This window comes from Candoia aspera, chromosome 3, assembly GCF_035149785.1.
Source record: "Candoia aspera isolate rCanAsp1 chromosome 3, rCanAsp1.hap2, whole genome shotgun sequence".
Lineage (NCBI taxonomy): Eukaryota > Metazoa > Chordata > Lepidosauria > Squamata > Boidae > Candoia > Candoia aspera.
The window spans coordinates 35,099,141-35,122,858 of NC_086155.1; the positions used below are offsets into that span (position 1 = coordinate 35,099,141).

The 23,718-nt window shown below is 42.0% G+C and overlaps 1 protein-coding gene across 1 annotated transcript; it reads right to left on the minus strand.

Moving 5' to 3' along the window:
- Positions 1-5,858: 5,858 nt before the first annotated feature.
- RNPEP (arginyl aminopeptidase) lies at positions 5,859-22,017 on the minus strand. Its single transcript, XM_063297357.1, has 11 exons — positions 21,592-22,017; positions 18,423-18,563; positions 17,529-17,677; positions 16,566-16,682; positions 14,887-15,122; positions 14,272-14,385; positions 13,834-13,946; positions 12,575-12,683; positions 8,255-8,479; positions 7,622-7,764; positions 5,859-6,119 (listed from the first exon to the last, which is right to left on the minus strand). The coding sequence occupies exons 1-11, from the start codon at positions 21,985-21,987 to the stop codon at positions 5,955-5,957; spliced, it is 1,908 nt and encodes a 635-aa protein (XP_063153427.1). The 5' UTR covers positions 21,988-22,017; the 3' UTR covers positions 5,859-5,954.
- Between the last annotated feature and the right edge of the window lie 1,701 nt (positions 22,018-23,718).

Consider the following 23,718-nt stretch of genomic DNA (forward strand, 5'->3'; position numbering starts at 1 on the left):
GTCAAATCATCGTCCTTTCATCATAATGGTCATACTAGAATGATCTTTAGTCTTTCATAATGCCCTTGGTGACTCTTGCAAGAAACATAGTTGTGAAATACACTGAAATGTGCTGTTTTGTTCCAATAGCCCCATTTGTATTGTTTTTTGTTTTTGTTTTAGTTGCTCCAGGTTTTCTGTTCTCATATTTTACTTACAGGCATATTCAAGGATCTGAGGACTTGAGGATTTAAGAAGGCAGATATTTTCACCAGGGCCAGTAAGTTTCAAATGTCTACATGTCAAAAGTCCATTTCTGAAGGACATGATAAACGCTGTCATGTATATCACTGACTACTATATGGGCAGATTAAGGAAGTGATAGATGATCCTTGTCCCTAAAGTCTGAAACCTTTGGCATTTAAATTTCGATAATTTGGAACTGACCAAAAATACTACCCCACTTCAATTTTCTATGTTAGTCTTCAGTCTGATCCCCACTCCAAAGTCTCTCTCTGAAAGCATCTACTGCCACCTTCTGTACAATACAGAAAAAACAGGAAATATCCATTTTGTATGCCCACACATTGAACAGAACAATGGGTACCTCAATGCCCATTTTTAACCATTATCAGCATAGCTGGAAGTCCTCAGGTCCTGGAAACACAGATACACACAGAGGATGGATTCACACATTACACTAAGTCATAATAGGTTTTGGTACTATGAACCAAGCCACTGTGATTTATGAAAAATGTTTTATGGTTTAGCCCAATGAGAGAACCCAGCCAATAAACCCTTTTCAATAAACCATAATTAAAACAAAATGCAGTGTGTGCACCTAGCCAAGGCTTTTTTTCCTATCTGTATGCATGTGTGCACACACACACACACACAAACTGAGCAAGCAACCTTTCAAAGACCTCCAAGATTCTGCTGCAGGAGAGAGCGCACATTTATAGTAACCAAGCCAGTTCTTTTGGTACACGGATGTGGGGGGGGGGCGGAAACCTCTCCACAAATAAGTTTTTCCACATTTAGCAGTAAAAATACAATATTGACAATTAAAGTAACATTTTCTGCCCTTTAATGATACCTCCAACCTGCTGCCAAATAGCCTCCGGTAGTAGGGACGCCCTGAGAGATAACACTCATGTGAAGGGGTAGCATACTAATCAGAAACAAATATTGAACCAATGCATCGATGGCTCCACTCCCTGGCAGCTTAATGTCAGGGTAATGATTGTTCATAGCTGCCTTGAAACAGAGATTTCAGCATTCGTGGTTAGGGAATGAGGTTTGGATAAAATTGTTTCTTCTTACCCAGGAATCTGTCTGCTTCTCCCCCGGGAGTTCTTGCTGCTTCCATTTTGTCTACCAACAGCTGCAGCTGGAAGATGGCTTCTGACCCTTTTCGAGAAAAATCTCTTTATAAACTTCAAGGAACTAAAATGAGCAGAAACAGCAGCTGCTCCTAGGGAATTAGTTCAGACCTTGCTCAGTCACACAAGGGAGGTAATTTCCTGCCTCACCCCACAGGTAGTTGTGGTTGCAGCTACAGCAGAGCTGCAGAGACTAGAGGAAAACCGCAAGAGGCAAATGGCTGGCCCACCATGTGGTCACCAGTCATGGCAGAGCCGGGGTGGAGGGAGCAGTAGTGAGGAAGGAAGGAAGCTGTGTTTGAGAGCCTAGCCCTCTAACAGAATGTAGTTCCTCAAGTTAAAATGGGGAATAGTTGGCCCAATACATGCAAAGCAATGAAGCAATCGGCATTAAAGCAAATGCTGAATAGGCCTTTGCAAAAATATTTTTTATGGGTGGTGGGAAATCATTTTATTCTTCTGTTTGCAGCATTTTACACTCTTTCTTTTTCTTTGCCCAACGCTGACACCTTCCAGATGAATTGGGCTGGAACTCCCACTATTTGTAGCCAGCAGGTCCATGGTGGATGTGGGTTATAATCCCAACTTTTGGAGGACATGAGTTTGCTGTTTGGTAGTTATTCTTATTCTTTCTAAAGCATGTTAATTGAACTGCAGCACAATCATGTGCTGACAACACTTATTATGCCTTTGGCCCAAAACTACCTCAGCTTTGCAAATATTAAAGTAGTCTTTTCCCCCTTATTCCACCAGTATCCTATGGCAGCCTCAAGGTGTGTAAAATCTGATTGGCTTTCTTGCCCATAACTTTGGAGAAGAGTCAGGGCACTCTGCAGTAAGTAGAGACTGCAATGAGGGGACTTCCGGGGAAGACATGGCGACCTGAAGCAGGCTCTGCAACAAGCAGAGCTGACAACCTGGCAGAATGAAGAGCCTGGCTCTTCATAATTCTTCTCCAGACAAGAGGACTTGGGATCACCCACAAGTGCTCCAGACAGCTTCTTCTTGCGAGGAGACCGCAAGACAGCAGTCTCCAGCAAGTTTAATGCTCTGGGAGATGAGGAAGAGTCTTCTTGCTCAAACCATGGTCAGTGCCATCAAAAGGACACTGAGTTCTCATACTTACTTTTCTAATCACTTTTGGAAATTGCTTGTTAACTGCTTTCCAGCTATCAGGAAACTTTGGATCAACAAATTTTACAGCACACTGTGAATTTTCTTCAATCCTTAGCAAAAGAAGTTTTAAATACAAATTCAAGGACTTTTTTTCTGGAATAAACAGCAAAAGGGTGATAAAAACTTTAATTTTAGAAAGTTGCAAATGGACTAAGGGCCCAGATAAATTTGAAATAAGATTTTGGAATTAATTATAAAGAATCCTTCCTGTGGAAAACTGCTCTTGTTTTAAATTCTTTTTAAAAAACATAATAAGATAAGACTTTAAAAATTGGACACTAGAGGGAACTAGAAGGAACTAAAGATTACAATTAAAGGAGAAGAAACAGAATGAAGCAAAATATTTTAACATTGGACATATTGAAGGATATTTTTGAACAATGGACCTAGAAGTTAACTAAATGTCTGCCTCTATCGATAGGCTGTGTTTTATCTGAAAAGATTAAGACAGATTTGAAAGGGAATTTAAAAATGGCAGGCTACAAGAATGACATGGAAAAAGATGCTATACTGGACATACAAAAGAAACCATCTGATGTCTTAATAATTAAAAGGGATATACAAATAATGAACCAAGAGAGTGACTTGGATAATTTTCCTATATTAAATTTACAAAAGCTTGTTAAAGCTTTGAAGAATTTTGTGAGCAGAGGCAAAGAAAAAATAAAAAGAAATCAAGTTCTAGGACATTATTTGAAGGGACTAAAGATCAAGATTGTTAAAGTAAAAGGAAGGGATATAAAGTTGGGTTATCTGATCAAGGTTAATATAGATATGTTGTTATCTCTGGTAACGCTTAATGGACTTTTGCTGACATCAGGAGTGAAACGACAAGGTTGTATGGATTTGTTTATAGATAAGGGATGGGATATGGGAAGAAGAGATCATTTGTTGTATTTTAAGAGGTGATAAGTTACTAAATTTGTTTATACTTCTTGTGATGAAAGGAGAAGTCACTTCTTTAAATATTTCTTTTCTTTTTCTTTACTATATTCTTATTTTTCTCTTATTTTTCTTTCTTTTTCCTTAGTTTTTATTGTTGTAAATAAAAACTTTAATAAAATTACTATACAAAAATAGGGACAGCAAATTTTACACCAGTATGATCTTCTGCCAACTCAAGGATGGGTGGTAGCACTTGAGCTCAATAGTAAGGAAAAACTCCTAAAGAGGGAATCAAATAGATATTTCCTGGTAGTTCTGTAGGTTTCTATGGTTGACCTTAGGGCTGAAAAATGCATGTGATTGCATGCAAGTTTTGCTGAGGGTGGGGTTAGAGCCAAAAAATTTGGTGGATGAGGAAAATGTTGAGGAATGCACTACGATCAGGCTTGGTAGTGATGCTTCCTGGTACAAGATGGAAAAATATCACATCAGCTTTCACTTGCCTCTACCACCTCCAGTTCTCAGATCTGTTGCTTGTCTTCTTTTCAAAGTGTCTTTCTGCTTCTACAGGTCTTTTCCTTAAAATTCCTTCTTTGCTGGCTATCTTGTGTCCATATGTACTGGACTGAAACTCCTAACACCCCATGATAATGACTGATGGAATTTGTAGTGCTATGCATCTGGTGAATATCACATTAGACTTCACTTCAATTAACTTTATTTCAGAAGCCTATTCATTCTGCACTGCATTGTGTGGTTTACATTCCAAACTATTTTTGTGTTTGGTTCATAATCTGCTTTTTCATTCTTTCCTTTGTTTACTCCCTCTCCTCCCTGTTTTTTGAAAGCGCGTTTTTTACCTTTCCTGCTGCACTGACTGATTTTATATTGTGAATCCACATGAAAGGATTTTCTTTCCACAAGATTGGAAAGAATTGTAGTTAAAGTTCCCCACTTATGAAAAAAGTAAAAAAAAAAAATTATCAGGTTGGGTGAGAAAGGTAGAGAAATCATAGGGCTGGGCAAGACAAAGAACCCACTTCCACATACTTGCAAAGCTTTGTCAACTCATGCTGACAAAATTAGGAGATACAAGTTATCTTAACCAGTAGATCTTTGTGATTGAAGGGGTACGGTGGGGGTGGGGGGACAGGACTGAGGCAGGATTAAAGTCAGGGTTGGAAGGGGCCATTTAGGCTGTTAAACATGACAGATGGTTGGCCATCCTCTGCTTGAACATATCCAGAGAATGGGAGCCAACCACCTTTCTGGCTATCTGCTTCCACTGTTGAATGGTTGTTTTTTATTTTTTATTTTTTTCTTGCATTCAACTGGATTATTTCTGGTTGGCTTGAGGGTTTCAATCTTGCGTCTTTTTCAGCAAAATAGAAGGATCTGGATCAAACATCTCTAAAACCATACCCAGCTGGGCCTGTTTTAGGGCCTACTGTTAGCAAGAACAGCACCAGCAACTTTCCACAGGCGTAAGTAAGGAGTCCTGATAAAAAGTACCCCTGCCAACTACAGAGTTCCCTCATTCTGGTGAGAGGAGTCCCTCCGCCCTGCAGTGTAACTGATGCAAGGAGTGTGTGTGTGTGTGTGCGCGCAACAGAACTTCAATCACATTCCTTCATGTGATCCTTCAAACTCTTACAGCCATTTCCTATTCTAATGCCATTACTATTAGAGATCTAACACTTTCTTCTAGGACATTATTGTTACTTAGACTTCTTTCTCTACTCCTATTAGGATGAACACCACTTTGGCTCTGCTTTTAATCTGTGATATATATTTTTTTAATCCATTCAATCTTGTCTGATTCTCAGAGACTGTCTGGACAAGTCCCTGCAGTTTTCTTGGCAAGATTTTTGGAAGTGGTTTGCCATTGCTTCCTTCCTAAGGCTGAAAGAAAGTAACTGGCCCAAGGTCACCCAGCTGGCTTTGTGCCTATGGTTGGACTAGAAGTCAGGGTCTCCCAGTTTCTAACCTAATGCCTTAACCACTACACCAGACTGGCTCAAGGAGTATATATATTAACTCAAAACTAAGTAATGAGGATACTTGTAGCAGAAGACAGGGAAAGAAAAATCTAGGAATAATGAGGTAGTGTATAAATACTGCAGAATAAATGAATTCTCACACAACTCTAAGACGTGAAAATCACAGATAAAAATGTATTAGAGTCAATACCAAATGGTAGCTATTTTTAATTGAAATATGCATGTTGCTCATATCTTTTAATTTACTTGGAAACATGTATGTATGTATATTTAAATCTGTATTTTTAACATTTTCAAAATTTACAAAGAAAAGAAACAAAGATCTTTTACCTAGCAGGTTACCCATGAGTAAAGATTACCTTTGGGGAGCTTTAATCTCCTGAAATTTCCAGCATTTAATCAAAGGAAGATTGAAGCCAGTCCTGTACACCAGCAAAAGTTTGGAAAATTGCCTTTATTTCTTCTACTCCTTTAATCCCACAGATCACACACAGACATTCATACAAACTGGTCTGTATTTGCGGCTTTCTTCTTAGCTTTCTTCAGTTTTCAAACCTAAGATCTTTTTTACATAGTTCTGGACATTAACGTGTAGCTGTGAAGCAGTGGATAAAAACACCTCCACGGCCAATGCTTGAGCTGTTTCTGAGCCACTCATCATGGCCTGGTAGATGGGAAGGGTGTACTTCTGTTTTCCCTGAAATAAAACATAAAGTAACTTATTAACAAGCCAATAGCATCCTGCAATTTTTTCAGGAGGGTAGCAATTTTCTCCAAATCTTGTTGTAAGATATACTAGTCAACTAAACATTTCTTTTTCAGTTATAGAAGTTTTTAGTATACTGGCAGTATACTGGATTTTGTATCTAGGATCCAGACAAAACTGGGACTCTGGGCTTGAAAACTTGTAACTGCAAGTAGTAAGACAACAGCCTGTTGCTGGATAGAAATAGAAAAGAGATTCTTGCAAAGCTACAGCAACTTCATTAAAAGTTGCAATCAAAAGTATGTCTGCTGTCAAACGTATATATAACAATAGCCCCATTTAGACATATACTGGCTGGTCCTCCATGCATAACTGCAATCCAGGTAAAACAGAATTCCCAGCTATATGGTGGTGCATGTACCCAATAGGGCTGAACAACTAGGGCTATCTGACCCGGGCTGGAAAAATCTAGACACCAGATGGCAGCACTGCAATACTAAAAATGCTAATTCTGTGAGCCAAACTACAGGTACTCCTCCCTTAATAACTATTTGTTCAGTGACCTTTTGAAGTTACAACAGTGCTGAACAAATGGTAGTTACAGCCACTGCAGCCCCCCCCCACAGTCATGTGATCAGAATTTGGGTGCTTGGCAGCCTGCCCACATTTACAACCACAGCATGCACTTCAACTCCCCCTACCTGCCTACCTCTCCCTGACCTCTGCCCTTTGGGATGCCCTACACTCCACCGCCCCTGCCACCCTGCTTTCCACCCTGCACCCCCACCGTCCTGCACTCTGCCACACCTGCCACCCCCAGCTGCCCCTTGCTGTCGTCTTCCTCCCGCTGCTGACAAGGCACACCCAGCTGAGGCAGCTGCCGGCCCTTCACAATGCCTCATGAGGTGCTTGCAGAAGCATTGCAAAGGGCCAGCAGCTGCCTCAGCCGGGCATGCCTGGTCAGCAGCAGGAGGAGGACGATGGCAAGGGGCAGCTGGGGGCAGCAGGAGGAGGCAGTGAGGGCAGAGTGCGGGGCGGCCAAAAGGGCAGAGATGTGGGGAGACAGGAGGGTGGGGGGAGCTGAGGTGGAGGCGAGCACAGCAGGGTGGCCCAGCCTCATCTGCCGGAGCTTGCCAGTCCCAGCTAGGGAGGAGGCAGCATGACGGAGCCGGCAGTTCGCACGGGGCACAAGTGTGAGTTCCTTTCCTAAAGACTGCAACCGGGACTACTGGAACTGCCATTGCTAAGCAGTGCAGTCACATGATGTTTTGCCTAATGACCACTTCACTTAGCAATGGAAATTCCAGTCCCAATTAGGGCTGTTAGGCAAGGACTACCTGTAATGGCTGTCTGGATTTTTTCCAACCCAGATCTGATAGACCTATGAACAACATATCAAGCCTAACCCTCTTAATTTCCAACAAAGCATTGAAAAAAGTCAGTACTTTAGTGTTTCTAGGAACTATCCCCATGCAGCAATATCAAACACCAACCTGGCTGCGAAGAAAGTCTTTCACTTTATCAAACTCTGCTTCATGATTATTCTTGAGCACAATTTGGCACCAACGAAGACACAGCTCAGCATTCTGTGCTTTAGAGATCTTAGGATACAAGGCACTCATCTTCTCAATATGCCCTTAATATGGAAGGACAATGAAGGTAAGTTTTTCCTCAGGATAGAAATGTCCATGGCACTCTGGACAATGATACTCTTTCAATTACTTTTTTAATGGTCACTGTGCTTATCTTTCATGCATATTTGAGAAAGCACATGTCAGATTACCTGTTGCATATTAAGCACTCTCAGATTCCTGTTTCATTTTATCTCCGCAATATACTCAAGCTTTCTGTTTTTTCAAGCGCTCCTACTGTTTTTTCAAGTGCTACAAGATTTTTATATTTTTAATAACTAGCATGATTACCTGTTTGAAGGCTATTTTGTTTTATTTTTATAATGACTGTTAAAGGAAAGGCAAATTCCAAGATCTTTCTGTGCCTGAAAGCCTCTCATACCCATGCAATCGCTAGTTTCTGGAACTGCCAGCTTGCATCCCACTAGGTCAGCCTCCATAAAGCTTCCTTATAGAGCTGCGGTCACACCTTCAGTTTAGCGGAAGGTGTCTCACCATCTGGTAGAGGAGATTTCTGCAAGATATTATCTAGGAAATAGGCCAGCTGGTAGGCCTTCCATGCAGAGATATCTACTGCTCTAATTGCTTCCATGTCGTGGTCAGGAAATGCCCAGAGTTCTGCCAGTTTCTCAGCTGGCTTCATCAACAATTCTCCAGGCGAAAGATCAGGAAGGTACGGGGGCCAACCAGGTGTATTCAGCCATCGGTCAAACTCAAAGCCTGCCACAGGAACAAAGGGAAAGAAAAAAAAATCTCCTAGTTGGAATCTGTGTCAGTAATTAACAAAATTGCAACTAAAGATTTCAGTAACATAGTTCAATTTCTGAAGTATTTCATGTACATTATCCCAATGCTTCTTCCAATTGTGCCCAAGAGGCATATTTTTTACTAGCAGATGACAATTGAAAGTGAAAACAAATATGGTCATTCATGTCTCAGCAAGCATTCCACAATATCACCATTCCTTCTGTGATCCTCTGTCATGAAAGAACAGGCACATTGGTTCCAATCTTCAAACAAAGCAGAACTCTGTGATATAACTAGCATCTTCTCAACCATGAGACTGATTCAAACTCAAGTAGAAATTAAGCTAAGAGAAAAATTATCTTCACTGAGTGGGAAAAAGGTTATTTCAGTCAGTGCCAGAAAATCCAGAACCTCAACTAGAGAAGTGGTTCCTGAGTTACTACAGAATGGTTCATCTAATGAACAGTGATTCTTTCCACATCAAAAATGATACCACGGGACTTCTGGTGGGGACATGGTGGACTGAACAGCTGTGCCCACGGGCTCAGCGGGCAGAACTAACAACACGGCAGTTTTTTCAGGGTCTGGCAGATTTTTCCTGAAGCTCAGGAGTGTTTTTCCAGAAAAAGGAGAACACCTGGAATCACCCCATCTGTCCTCTGGACAGCTGCTTGCAGCCAGAAGATCGCAAACAGCATTTGCGCTCAACTGGTAAGAGCTAGCCAGGAGGCTGGGATGTCACCATTTCCAAGTCGCGCTGTAGCCTTAAAGAACACTAAGACCGGCCATCCCATTTCTAAATCACCCAATTTATATTTCTTTTAAGTATACATACCCTAAGAGAGCTTTCTACAGCAAGGAGAAGTGGTTCTCTTGGTATTTATTGTTATTTTGGGGATCAATTTTTTAAAAAGTTCTTTTTAAGTTTTGGACTTTGTTTTCCATCCAAATATTAAGGAGGACTGAGAGTAAATAATTGTCCCCCTGTTATTATTTTTCTACTAAATTTGAAGATATTAGCATTTTCCTACACGTTGAATGGGCTGTTTTGAATGTTCAGTTTTCTGCTTCTACTTTCCCTGGGGAACTGTCTGCATATCTAAACTTCGCTTATGTAAACATATTTCAGAATTCTTTCATATCTTTGACTTTCGCTGGTTAAGCTCCTAGGGGGCGCCATAATCTACTGCGTGAGACATGGAGGATTTTAAACAGACTTTCTCTGACTTCCAACAAGATTTTAAACAGATTCTTTCTGATTCCTACAAAGTTTTTATGCAAGGCATTCAGGACACTGTGGAAAATATGAGGTCTAAAATGTGACATTTGGTTGGGGATCTTGTGGATGAAACAGGAATTTAACAGCGACAGAAATGTCTCTTCTAAGAGTGGGATTGGGACTTCTGTTGAAATGCTGGATGAAGATCAGATAGTTGAGTTGAAGAAATTAAAGGCAGAGATCAAATTGCAAGCCATAAGTGAAACTGATCTTCTGATGGAACGCCATGGAAAAGAAGGGATTATTATGTATGGGAGGTCTCCTGAAGTGAAGTCTGAGTTTTTGAGGGGGACAGTTGGGCTGTTTGATTTTTTTAAGAAAAAAGATCTGTGCGTATTCTGGCGATATGTAAATGCTCTGGTTTTGTCAAGATTTAAGACTAAGAACCACGCTGAGATCAGATGCTTAGCTCTAGTGTTTATTGTTCTGCCCTATAGTACAGAATCCTGCTAAACTGACAAAGTATCAGCGATTCCTTCTAGAAAAGCTCAGAAAGTTAAGGCATTTCTGTTCAGGATTTCTTGAAAGAAAGCTGAAGAGAATCAGAACTACGCGTGCGCTTCTTCCCCTTGAGAGGGGCCCCTCCCTCTCCATCAGCAATGTCCACAACAGGTTTATTTTGAAGTGGGATAAGGGTTTAAGAATATTTATCTGGATTACTTTTAGGGTCTGTCTGATTTCATTTATCTTTAACCATTTGGATTAAGATTATTAAGGTATAATAAAAAATAATAAATGTCTGGTTTTGGGTTTAATATGATTAAGATTATTAAAATTGTTGTATGATCAAGTACAATAGCAGACAATTTATATGTTCTTTAGTTTGATCTTTATTATAGTAGACAGGAATGTATAGAATAGTAGTAGGAAGGAAATAATTAAATAAATGTTATCTTTGAGGGGGAAGTTGATTAGGAGGTTTATATATTTTTTCCTTTTAATATAAGGGGAGGGAGCAACTATATTTAGTGATTTTTATAATGTGCCAAAGGAATAATTTATAGAGATAATGTGATTTTGGTTTAATATAGAGAAAGGGATTGATTATGGAAAATTGTTGTATGCCCTTGCTATTAAAAGTTGCAAGTCACCTCTTTTTGTAATTTTGAAAAAATTTCTCTTGTGTTTCTACACTTTTTTAGTTTTTTCTTTTTTTTTCTTTGTATTTTTTGTTTTTCTGTAGCTTTTATCTTTGCTTGAAACTTAATAAAATTCTTATAAAAAAGAAGATACCACAGGTCTGCCTTGTTCCATGGGCTATATATCCTAGGGGCTATGCAACATATCAACAGCTGGATTCCATGTACTCACATATTCACATGAATCTATGTACATTGGCTTCTGACTTACACTCAAACTGAAATTAGCAAATCCTGAAGGAGAACTAGTTGTTTCCTGAAGATTAGGCTTCTTTTAAGAATAAATGGCATGCCATATTGGCCTAGACTGAATAATGACATCTTGATGTCTTGCTGTTTTAAAATTCTGGTCTATTTTCTATGGTCTAATTCAGACTAACGATAGATTCCATAAATAAATCTGCTTCTTGATGTCTTGTCTTTGGGCAAGATACATGCTTCATTACACAAATTCAAAATCTGTGCATTCTGTTTAAAAACATTCAAGGTGGCATTAAAAGCAAGCATGCTTAGCAGAGTGCCAATGGCCAGTTTTTTTTTTTAAATAACAGCATCTTTGAAAGGTGTATTTTTCCCTAGACAGAGGCAATGTAGGTTAGTTTAACATATTCCCTACCTACCATTTTGTTGATGCCACTTCCTTACCTGTTACTTTATTGCAAGAATAAACTTGAAGCAGAAAAAGAGAAGATCCAATGGGCACTTAAAAGCCCCTCCTCCCTAATGTTTCCTAATTAAACGTGTTTTCCCAGGCTATTTTAATTTAGAAAGAAATGGGCATTGGGGCTTTGTCTGCACACAGTGTGTACATTCCCTTAAGCATGCTCTCTTCAACCACCTTCCTCAAATGTGTAAGATTTCAATTCTCATAATTTCCAGCTTTGTGCAAGCACTTTGGGGAAGTTTTAAAACAAATATTTGTGAGAAACAGTGAGTGGGAAAGAACAAACTTTTAAAAACAACTTGTTAACTTCTTCTTAGGGCTAAGGACATATGTTAGATTTATCTGATTAAGAATGCTCCTGCCATCAGATATCAGAAACACTTAATATTTGGCACAGTGATAACGTTCTGGACTGCAAGCCTTCTATACATGGTGGTAGCAGAGCACTTGCAACGGTACATGTAATTTGCAGATATGAGATCAGTCCTTTATGCATCATGTCTGCAAATTATTCCTCTCTCCAGCCTTGGAATTGCTGCTGACAGAGCAGCAACTGTCTGACTTATTATAAGAACACTTTATAGGAGTGTTCACTACATGGATGCTGCTGAGTTCAGCAACATTGCCACAAGGCCTTTTTCCAGGAACCAAGGTAAGATGTTTTCCAACTGACTTTTTATTCTAACCTGTACTGCGGTCAGGCAGAAACTTTAAAGATAGCAGAGCCTTCGCTATTTTTAGCTTATGGGAACTAGCACACAATTTCCAATAAAAAAACAACCAGAGTGGGAGCAAAACAGTGAATAACTCAGCAGAATCGAGTTATTCTAGCAACTGGAGACAGGAAAACATGGAGCTAATTGATCTACAAAATGGTCCAGGAGGACTCTGGGGGGAATTGCTACCCAGAGAGTTAGGAAAAACAGAAATGTTCTGCTGCCTTATGGTAACTGAATGATTTTGTTATCTATAATGTCTTTGCTGACCTGGAATGGTGTCCACCCCTTGCTTCTTCAATTCTGGGAAATACTGCAAGTAGAAGTTGAGGGCATCATCTGCTGTGATGCTCTGAAATTTGAACTGGTTCACATAAGCCTGCCACAAAAAGAAATTGTCCTGAATTATGCTGCAATCTACTGGTTCATCTCTGGTCTTTCAGCTCTTTTTTATCAATGTCTCATAAATGTTCTTCGCATATAAGGCTCCCTTGCCAAATTCAGGCTCAGCTTACTTCTACCTCCTTGGTTGTAGCCTGAGAGCTACAGTATCAATCTCTGCTTTAAAAAAAAAAATTCCACATTTTTTCAATTCCCCAAACCTTGTAAATTTGAAAAGCCAACCTTCCATGTCATCTGGAAGACAGCCTTGCTTACTTAATTGGCTTACTATTTCTTAAAACCAACTGAAGGCTCCGTATATGTTATTCATGCAGCCAGCTAGAATGCCTTTCACTGGAGAAGCAGCACAAAAAAATTGCCCTACTCCTCTAGCATCTTTAACTTTGGTGACTTCTTGCTTCAATCCCAAGCAGTATTATAACAGCAAAATGAACTCTGATTTGCTTGGGATTGTACTAGCAGCAAACGCTTACTTTACTGAATGGCATGATGCAACCATGCTCCAAAAGCTGTTGGTTCACTGTCAGAGGTGAACTTAGATGGGTATGCTAGATCAGACTACAGGTCTGTGTATTCCAACATTCTCCTCACAGGGAGTGTGGGGGTGGGGGTGTTTGTAAAGAGATGCTTAAGGAATTCCTACCACAGAACATGACTGCTATAGCACTCACCTCCTCTTACCCATATTCCTCAGCAACTGATATTGAGCGGCAAATTGGCCCTGGGTTTGTCTAATCTCCTTTTAAAGCCATCAAATTGGTAGCCATCAATATGACTGCAAATTTCACAGTGAACAATGCCTTTTATCTCCCTTCGATAGGCCACCACACATTGTCATGACAAAAAGAGAGAAGTTTTCCTATTCTTTTTTCCAACACCATGCATAATTTTCTATACTTCCTTCATGTCCCTGGCACTATAATCATGTAGCTTCAACAAAACGTTCATCCTCTCTATTGTTCTGTATCTTTACCTGATCTACACTATTCCTGATCAGAATATATGGCATGATACAATGATCAGAACCATATGCAGCTTTCTAAACTTGAACGCAAAGCAGCATCCTCTGAAAATGCATAATGAGATGAGTGCAAAGCACAGACAAATTCCAGGCTAACATACAGTACCTGCAGAAAAGCATCAAACTTAGGCTGATCCCCCACAAGATGGGCAAGGTATGAGACAAAACAGTAACCCTTTTCATAAGGAGTTTCGTTATATGTGTCTTCAGGATCAACACCTGAAAGGGACAAATATACAAGCTGAAATTAGCAGAACCAATCAACTTGTTAATGCGGGAAGAGTAGCCTCACTGGAAATAATCAAACATAGAACTTCAGCATGGCAGGTTCTTAAGAATTACCTCTCATTTAACATTCCCACAACTGGTCCTCTTGGGAGCAAGATAGGTAAGAGACAAAGGGCTGCCTAGCTGCTGGAAGGACCAGCCACAAAGACCTACACTCCAGAGTTAACTGCTATGACTTCTGGGAATTCTGGGAGTTGAAGTCCACACATGTTAAAGTTGCCGGGTTCGAGAAACACTGCTTTAGATCAGTACAGACCTGGTTCAATTTGCACCCTGAGCTTGTTGAGAGGATGATCTTCCCCAACATTGTCCATGTGCTGACGAAGCAAAGCTCTCCCTGTAGCAGCTTCCAAAGAAGTATAAGCAGCACCTGATTTTAGGGGGAATCAACAGGAGCAACTCAGGTTATGAAGCCTCTGGCAGCAGCCAAGCAATAAAACCAGAACTGCCACTTTGGTGCTCTGGAATCAGCCGTCAACCACAGTCGTGAGATGGTCATTAGGAGAGCAGCACCAAAGCAACAGGGACACAAGAATGCACTGCTACAAATTTGCCAGGCAAGGCAAATCCTACTGGAAGTGCAATAAAAACAAGAGCACCCCACCCCCTTCTCTCAATGGCATATATTTAACCGTACACAAATTCAGCTTGTCACTCCTCAAGGGTGGAAGTCTAAAAGTTCACTGGGAGCATTTATGAGTACACTGTAGTCCTCTTAGGCAGCTGTATCACTTTGATACAGTTTGATAACATCCTCTTCGTAAACACTGGACACAGAACGTAGATATTCTGGGAGCTGCTAGCCAAACACATCTGGAGGCTGCCAGGATGGGGATGGCTTAACTCTGGGCATTGGTCATCAACCACTCACCATAGAGTACTGCAGAAATCCGCCTTTGGGCATACATGGTGAAGCCCTCGTTCAGCCAGAACTCCCCCCAATGGGCATTGGTGACCAGATTTCCAAACCAACTATGTGAGATTTCATGGATGATCACATCTGCCAGGGAACGATCGCCAGCCAACAGGCAGGGTGTCACAAAGGTGATACAGGGGTTTTCCATCCCCCCAAATGGGAAAGAAGGTGGCATAAACAGGACATCATATCTATCAAAAGCGAAAAGTGTTAGTCAGAAGACTATCTCTTGTTATGTGAATCATATTCTAATATGTTCCTACATACCACACTGCAACATTGAGTTTATTTCACCAATTTCAGCTAGCAGAATCCAGAAATAAAGTGAATGTATATCAGACTTCTCAGGCAATCCACCTTGCCTCAGCTCCTGATGGTTGCACCAGTCCCGTTCTCTTAACTGAGAAATGACTCTGCTGCCCTTTGGTAATCCTCCTCCTTCCCCAGCCAAAGTTCCCAGTGCACTCATCATAGATGTGCCCTGGGTTATTTGTCCAGTGATGCTGCACTGAGCATTTTTGGGCCAGAGCTTTACACTGAGGCAGGGCTGTGCAGCGTTTCAGATTCAAAGGCAAAAAGGTGCTTTGACATGCCTAAACTCCTTAAACAAAACACATACAGTATTTTCCGGGAATTGTGCTGCAACTAGGTGAGCATCCCTGTGAGATGTAAAGCTTCTTTTTGCCTTTGAAAAAAGACGGGCCAATGAATCAAGAAGTTTGATTCAAGAGATGGACGTACGGGGCATGCATCTTTTCCAACTTCATGTGCTCTAGATGTGTGTTGGGATGCTGGCTGAAATTCTTGCAGGTGCAGTTCCAACCCCTCTGGGTGCACCAGGAAGAGAAGACCACCTTACACAAAGTCAGGTCACAAAACTACGTACCTCAGGATTGCCTATACTGATGATCAGGATGTCAGACTGGTTTTTTCCCCCTAATCCTACTTGGGAAGAGCAGAGTTTAAACCTAACACCTTCTCCCATCAAAGCCTAGATTCTGTCACTCAGCTATGATTTCATCCTAGTGCGGCTGAGAACAGGGATGGGCAGTATTTTTTTCCACCAAGGACTACACAGCCCCCTCCCACTTCTTTCAGTCTCCAAGAGCCATGCGGAGCATGTGAATGACATCATAGCAGGGGGCAGGCACCACAAGTCTGAGGCCCAGAGTTTTTTGTTTTATTTTGCTTATTATGGGAGGGTTTTTTCTAAAGTAAAAGATGTTAAGCCTACATACACCTATTTTGCTAGTTACTTTGCTAAAAAAATCACTGCCATAAAATGTTGGCATGTTGCTCTCAGGTTTTGGCAGGCCCAATCTCGGAATACTCTAGGGCAGTATTTCTCAACCTTGGCCACTTTCAGATAGGTGGACTTCAACTCCCAGAATTCCCCAGCCAGCCTTGCTGGCCGGGAAGTCGACACACCTGAAAGTGGCCAAGGTTGAGAAACACTGCTCTAGGAGCTGCCCCAAAACCAGGCTGGGCAACACGTGGAGCCCTGGATTGCCCTTTTTTTTGGTGAAAAACAGGCAAGAATAGCTCTGCCTAAGTGTGTGCTTCTGTTTGGGAGGATGGGTGCTTTCCTGGGAATGCTTTCCTTTTTGAAACAGGTTCAGCAACAAAAGGGGTACCTTTCCCATATGTATGGACCAAAAATCTTCTCTCCTGCGGTAAGAAACTTTTCAATCACACCTTCGTACTCTTTCTTAGCGGCCTCAATCAGGCAGGGCTCAGCCCATACATGACTCCTGGGGAGAAAGCAAAAACGGCAGGATGGTCAGCCTAAGAGGTAAGAGAATATCCCTAGCTGTGTAAGCAGCGAGCCACAACACACATACTGACCTTTGTGCACACTTGGATGCCTATGGCAAGGTAGAGCATATTCTGTCCTGGACAAGGAGCAATGGAGCCATTCTAGCAGGGAGCAGGCCTATTTTAAAACAGTTCTCCTTTTTTACTGAAGATCTCCCACATAGAATAAATGTAAAAAATGCAACTAAATAGAAAATGTGTCAGAAATCTCAGGGGTCAGGCAGAAATATGCAAAGTGCAACAGGGCTTTTTGTTTAGAAAGAGACAAAGAGAATAACTGCTTATTCTTCTTAAATGCTGGCTGATAATATCCAGGGCCAGATGCAAATCTCAGTTTGTACACACATTCACTCATCGCTACCTCAGTTCCCAAACTGAGCAAAAAACAGACCTGTACTGAGTAATGCTGAAGGGCAAGATAGTACTGCTGTTGCCGCATGGCCCTGGGGAAAGATGTGGCTGCTTTAAACAGTGGCTGCAGTCAGGTGCTACATTTGTGCCTCTGCAAACTTTGCAACACCTTTTCAGAATCAAATCTGAAGAACCACCCAAACTGGTTAGAGAGGCATGGGGTAAGAAACCATTTTGAGAGACAGGGCCAGTGGGCGGAATAAGGACTTTCCCCTGTGCTCCACCACTGCCACCTGATTGTGGGAAGAGCTTTCCACCAATCCCAAGGGAAGCCAGATTGCAATTCCCTTCCTAGGATTCATCTGGAGAAGATTAGCCCTCTCCAGCAATCTTGGATTAAAATGACAGTTATCTTTGTAGCAGCCTGTTACCTTGGTCCCACTTCTGCTGAAACAATGTCCCCAACAACCAGGGCCACCAAATAGGAAGGGATGGGGTGAGGCATCTCGAAATGGAAAGTGTTCCCCTTCTGCTTCTCCCTGGTAATTGCACTCATCACAGCAGTGAAGCCTGCAGGGACCTAAGAAAAGAGAAAAGAAAAACTGGCTGAGTGGCAGAAAACAGCATACCTAGTCTTGCCTTGGGAAGAAGGATTAACCCCTTTCATTTTCCTCACAATCTAGATGGAAAGAAAGGGTGAGGACTATTTTCTGCAAAAGGAGAGAATATGCAAATGCTACTGAAGACATCTACACAGTGAAATGTCATTGTGCACGTGGCAGAATACATAGCAATGAGTACAATGCACAGGAGCTGACCTCCAGAAGGCCTCCATCTCTCAAAACCCAAACTCCTCTTTTTGGAAGGGAGCTTGCAACTGAAGATTCAAGAAGCAACAGTTATGCAAAAGAAAAGCGAAAACTGTGGTTGGGTGGAAAACTGTCTGGGTGAGTTCACACCTTCTTCAGGTTTTGAAGGCAAAGCTGATATCGGTTTATGGTCTATATCGTGGGAGACACATAATGGAGAATATCAGCACTGAAAAGTAACTATCACTCCAGTCTTGTTTGCTTGGTTTTGCCTTGTACAATGCCAGCTATTAGGACATATTCAAAGCAAAACAGGGTGAAACAAACCATAGGTTAATATGATGCATGACTTCAGGCTCTGAAAGCCCTGTGGACACCACCTTGAGGAAAGAAAAGCGAGATGGCATTTTTAAAAAATGTACAGCAATCTCTCCTGTAATGAATTCTAGGTTAAAGACACACTTAATTATGGAGTTTAAGCGTGCTCTGCTCCTGTGCAATTAAGGAACTCCTTACCTTTATAACAGCTGAATATGAACTTTTAACTGCAGGGGTGTCAAAGCAGGGGAAAACGGATCTATTCAGAACAGCCTGGCCTTGAGTGTACATGTAGGGCTTCTGTTTTCCTGCAGTCTGCTCGGGTATAAGCCAACATACCTGCCAGGAGACAAAAAAACAGCCTTCCATAAGCAATGGGAAGCTCTGAACATGAGCAGAGTATGTGTTCTTGACAGCTGGAGTGTGAAATTCTGGGAAAAGGGACCAGCTGAGCACAGGAAAGCCAGAGGTGTAAAGAAACAGCCTTCCCTTCTGGGCAGTTTGATAAGAATCCAGACAGGAAATCTGTAAAAGTGGGCACAGGATTAAACTGTCAGGCTCTCTTGATGCTACTCTGGTTTTCACCAACCTTAACAAAGAATGAACAGATCTTCATTAGGCCCAGCCACCCCTTTACCAAAGCAAAGATGATTTTAATATCACCCTCCACCTGATGCCAACAGTGAGCTGAGAAGTATTTGAGGGACTGCCTCTTCCTGATTACTTCTTCCCACCCCATCAGGCCTGGCAGAAGAGACTGCTAAGGAACTTTGTTTTGTGAGGCCTTTTCTGCTGTGGCGCCCACCTTGTGGAACATCATCCACCCCTGAGGTGACACTGGCCCCCTCGATGTCCTTCCAGAAGTCCCTTAAAATCTGGTTAAGTCAACAGGCTTGGGGGTCTCATGGAAATGGGGTAACTGTATTGTCTGTAACATTTATACTTTCCCTATCCTTTAGTTTTTTTTATATAATAATAATAATATTTATGTTTTAATTTTAGAGTATTCTTGCGATTACTGTTTTTTATGGCTTTATTGTATGCTGCTGAGTCATGTTTCTGTAAATTGGGTGGTATATAAATATGATAAATAAATGAATTTTTCAAATATGAAAGTCAGATGAAAACTAAAATTGTCCAGGCTCATCTGCGTTTAGAGGTAAACATTCTTCACATACCCAAATCTTTTAGCTGTGCAACCCAAATCTTCAGCTTTCCAGAACTGCTGCTGTGAATTATTTCTGAAGGAATTGATCACCTGGTCTTGGGCTCACGTGATGTTCAACTTATTTCCACAAAGTATATTAATGCAAATCAATATTACAAAGACTGGAGATGTTGGGATTAAGGAAAGCTAAGGAAAGGAGATTTTTTTTCCCCCTTTCTTACACATGGGTTAATCTGTAATGCTGCTGTAACTGGTTTTATTTAAAAATGAAACATTTATCAGTATGAGCTTTGCCCAAACAACAAACTCTGTTTTGTTCTAATGTTTGCAACAGTAAGGAATGTGGCCTCAAAATTATCAAATAAAGTATAAATGCAGTGATTGGGGATGGGAGGAGACATAAGAACAGAAGCTGTGCCCTGCTGGATCGGACCCCCGGCCCATCTACACCAGCAGTCTGTTCTCACAGTGGCCAACAAGCTGCACAAGGAAGCCCAACAGTTTCCCAGCAGATGGCCTTCAGAGGCAGTCCCACTGCCATCAAGGCTAATAGCCACTGATCCCCATGGCTTCCCTGAATTGTTCCAACCCTTTTTTGAAGCCAGCCAAGCTGGTAGTCAGCACATCTCATGGTAGCAAATTCCAAAGTTTAATTATGCATTGTGTAAAGCTAGATAGCACAAATCTCATTTATGGGAGTCAATTCCATATGAATTGCATCATGTGAATGACAGTAGAGATATGGATGCCAATTTGGTCACACATACACCATCAGGAAGCGGTCAATTTTAGGGAAACAAAATATTTTGCTTGGGGAACACAGCTTTTCATCAACCTTTGCAAGGAAGCCTTTCTGTTGGAGGGTCCACCTCAATTCAAGCCTACAAACCATCTTTGACACAAACCTCTTCCAATCCCCAAATCCACATCACCTATCGCTCCTGATTAATGGGTGTTTGGGGATTATACCATAAATGCTTATATCATCATTTCTCAGGGGGAGAAACAGCCAGCTGATACAAAATCCAATCTACAGCAGCCCTGCATTGGGATTTTAATTTACAGAAATTTCCAAGGCTTTGCTGGCTGGTAAATCCAGGAACTGTGGTCTAAACACATCTGGAGGGCACCAGATTAGGGAAGGAATCTTTATTTTTAAAGGAACACAGTCAGTACAGATTAAGTCAGCCAACACAGGGTAACTTTACAGACATCTGTATTGTGGTCCCACTTTATTTACAGGAACTGCACTGCTCTGGGCCATTTCAATCTTTGCTTTGGAGTTTTCCCTAAATAGGACAGGAAATGCCAAACCTGTTTTGCCCCCAGCAAAAAAGGAAGAGGTAGAAGTTACAGAAGAAGATCAGGGAAGCCTGCCTTCCATACCCACAGCCTTAGCTTTTGCTGCAGCTCTAGTTCGCTCCTCCTCCCCATGAGTTGGACTACAGCCCCTATCATTCCCGGCCAGTGTGTCAAAGGGAGGAAGAAAATGGCAGCTAGGAAAGCACCAGATGAGAGAGCGCTGAACCAGATCAAGGGAAGTGATGGCCTCACCACATGCTGATGCTGATCCACAAAGAGATGAGAACTACAAGCGGTTTGTACTGCCTCTCTCCCTTGTTTGGCAAACAACCCAAACACTATACATGCCATCATCAGGGTCAATGGTGTGATGATGGCACTATAGGAAGGTCAAGGTAATGGTCTCCCTTGAGCTGAGCTGGGCTTCTAGTGACTACACAGGAATCCCCATATTATTTTCTTGGCAGCAGTACAGGAGTTGTTTGCCTCCTTCCAAGATGACTTTGGACTCTGTTCTAGTCTACAATTCTGGGATTTCTTGGTGGTCTCCCATCCATGTACTAATCAAGTCTGAGCATGCTTATTTTTTTCAGCCAAAGTCAACTAGGTGTTGCCATCTATTATTTCATAATAGCAAGGGAGGATGGCATATTTAAGCTTAAGAATTATCCCCCAGTTTGTCTAATAAGTTGAAAACACTATACCCTGGGCAGTTACGGTGGCACTCCTAAGCACGTACAGAGTGCCTTCTTTCACTATGGAGCCATCATGCAGCCACTATAAGGGCAAGGATGAGCCTTGCTCACTAGAGAAGTGAAGGAGCGGGACGAAAATGGGGGTGGGGGGCAGAACACCAACCCATTGCCAGGTCGGGCCGCCCCTCCCTCAGCCACTCACCCCGGGACCCCCTCCCGCTCGGTAGGCGATCTCCAGCACCACCGCGTCACCGCAGATCAGAGGTTCAGGCAGGGTGACGTGCAGCGCGGAGCCGTAACTGGCGAACGGACGGTTCTGGAAAGAGACGGGGCGTAGGGCGCCCGGCTCTTGGCCTTTTTCTTCCTCGTGGCGTCGGCTCCTCGGCGGTGCGAGACCGGCGCTTTCCACCTCCACGCTGGGATGCGAGTCCAGGATGATCTCGCTCACATGATCCCGCAAGCACGTCAACTCCAGCCTCACCGAGCCTCGCAAACGCCCGGAACCCGCTGGCCCGAAGTCGACGCGCAGAGCCAAGTGCAGATGCCGCAGCCGGAAGGAGTCGGCGCTGCAGGCACTCGCTGTGTCCCGGCCCGCCATGGCGAGTGGAATCCAGAGGCCCGCAGCGGCAGCGGCGGCAGCAGCAGCGGCGGCGGTGGAGGCGTGCCGGTGGGGGGTGGCTGAAGGGTGGGACGCTGCCAGGGCTCGGCCCACGGGGAGGAGCCAGCAGGAGCGCCCCAAAGCGTGGAGCGGATTGCTGAGGTGGATTTTTGTTTTGTAAGTCTGTGACGCTCCGGCTTTTAAGTGGCAACAACAGTGGCATCTGAATGCTGTACAAGAGAGCACCTAGGGCTGCAAGCCGTCTCCTGCTTGCAAAAATTGTTGTAATTATTAGACTATCAGATTAACACGGTTTCGCAACCTTGGCAACTTTAAGATGTTTGGAGTTGAACTCCCAGAATTCTCCAGCTAGCCGTTCCTGGCTGGGGAATTCTGGGAGTTGAAGTCCACACATCTTAAAGTTGCCAAGGTTGAACCCTGGACTAGAAGTTCAAGTGCTATCTCTTAGGTCAGCCTACTTCACAGACTTGTTGGGAGAGTAAAATGATAGGACAGGAAAACCCTGTCACGTGTCCTTTTGAACTCTTTGAAAGCAGTCTATAAAGGTGGTACAATAATGTCATGCTTTCTGAGTCAGTATTCCTTGTGTGGAAAGACTTGGAGTTGTTTAACTTTTTATTTTACTGTTTACTTATAATTTATTTTATCCTGCATCATCAGAAAGGTAATTCCAAAATTGCTGGGCAAATGTTAGAAGTGCTAATTGATAAATGCTTCAAATAAAGACTCCATATTATTTGTCCGTCATTTGCATGAGATACTCAGTATGTTGGTTTATTTTTTATCCCCCCTTTTCCCAAGCCAACTTATGTTTCTCTTCATTTTATCCCAGCAGCAACCAAGTGAACAGGTAACTTGGGCTGACAGTGAGTGGCCCCAAGACCTCCAGTAATATCCATGCTGAGGGAGATAGATTTCACTCTGGGTGGGTCTCCCTGGTCCCTGAGATTTGTGATTTGTTTCCATTTTGTCAAATAACCTACCTTGACACCAAGGTAGCATATAAAAAGATTTCATTCAGTTGTTTTGCCATCTCATTATTTTTTATTATTATTATTATTTGTATGCCTCCCAACTCAATTACTGTGGGCTGCTCACAACAAAGAAATTACAATAAAATCAATAAAACAAAAAATTAAGATAAAAGATGGCAAGTGCGATGAGGTGAGTATTCTTCATTTTAGTACCCCTCAAGTCAATGTTTTGATTCCGCTATATTTTTAAAAAAATGTCCTATTATTAATGTAATTATTAATACACCTCATAATTTGTTTTTGCATCCCCTTATCTGTTTGTGTTATTTTGTGCAAGTTTCTTCCTTTCAATTTGCATTCCTTGAGCAAAAGTTCCACTTCTTCCTTGACAACCTCTTCTCTAATAGCTTTTTTAATGTGGCTTGTTAACTTTGCTAGTAATCTCTCATAAAATTGCTAGTATTTGTTCGTTTGCTCGATTTGTAAGACTGTCCACTCATCAACAATTCTGGGAGGTATTCAGATTGAAAACAATAAGAGTAAAAAGCACAAAACACCAATAGCAAACAATTCCAATAGGGAGGCAAATAACCTCCATACATCACAGTTACAATGCAGTTAGTGGAATCACACCCCATCTTCAATCCAGCCTGTGTGATGGAGTTTTTGACCTATAGTAGGCATTCTACCTGAGTTTTAATTACAGTACTGAAGTTCTAGAAGGAAATATCCCTAT

Bases quoted from the DNA above. Each gene is read 5' to 3' on its own strand.
- RNPEP (XM_063297357.1), bottom strand. From the start codon at position 21,987: ATGGCGGGCCGGGACACAGCGAGTGCCTGCAGCGCCGACTCCTTCCGG. The intron at 18,564-21,591 runs GTGAGTGGCTGA...GTCTCCTGGCAG, and splicing joins GAGCGGGAGGGGGTCCCGGG to GTATGTTGGCTTATACCCGA. The intron at 12,684-13,833 runs GTACTGTATGTT...TTTTTGTGGCAG, and splicing joins AGTTTGATGCTTTTCTGCAG to GCTTATGTGAACCAGTTCAA.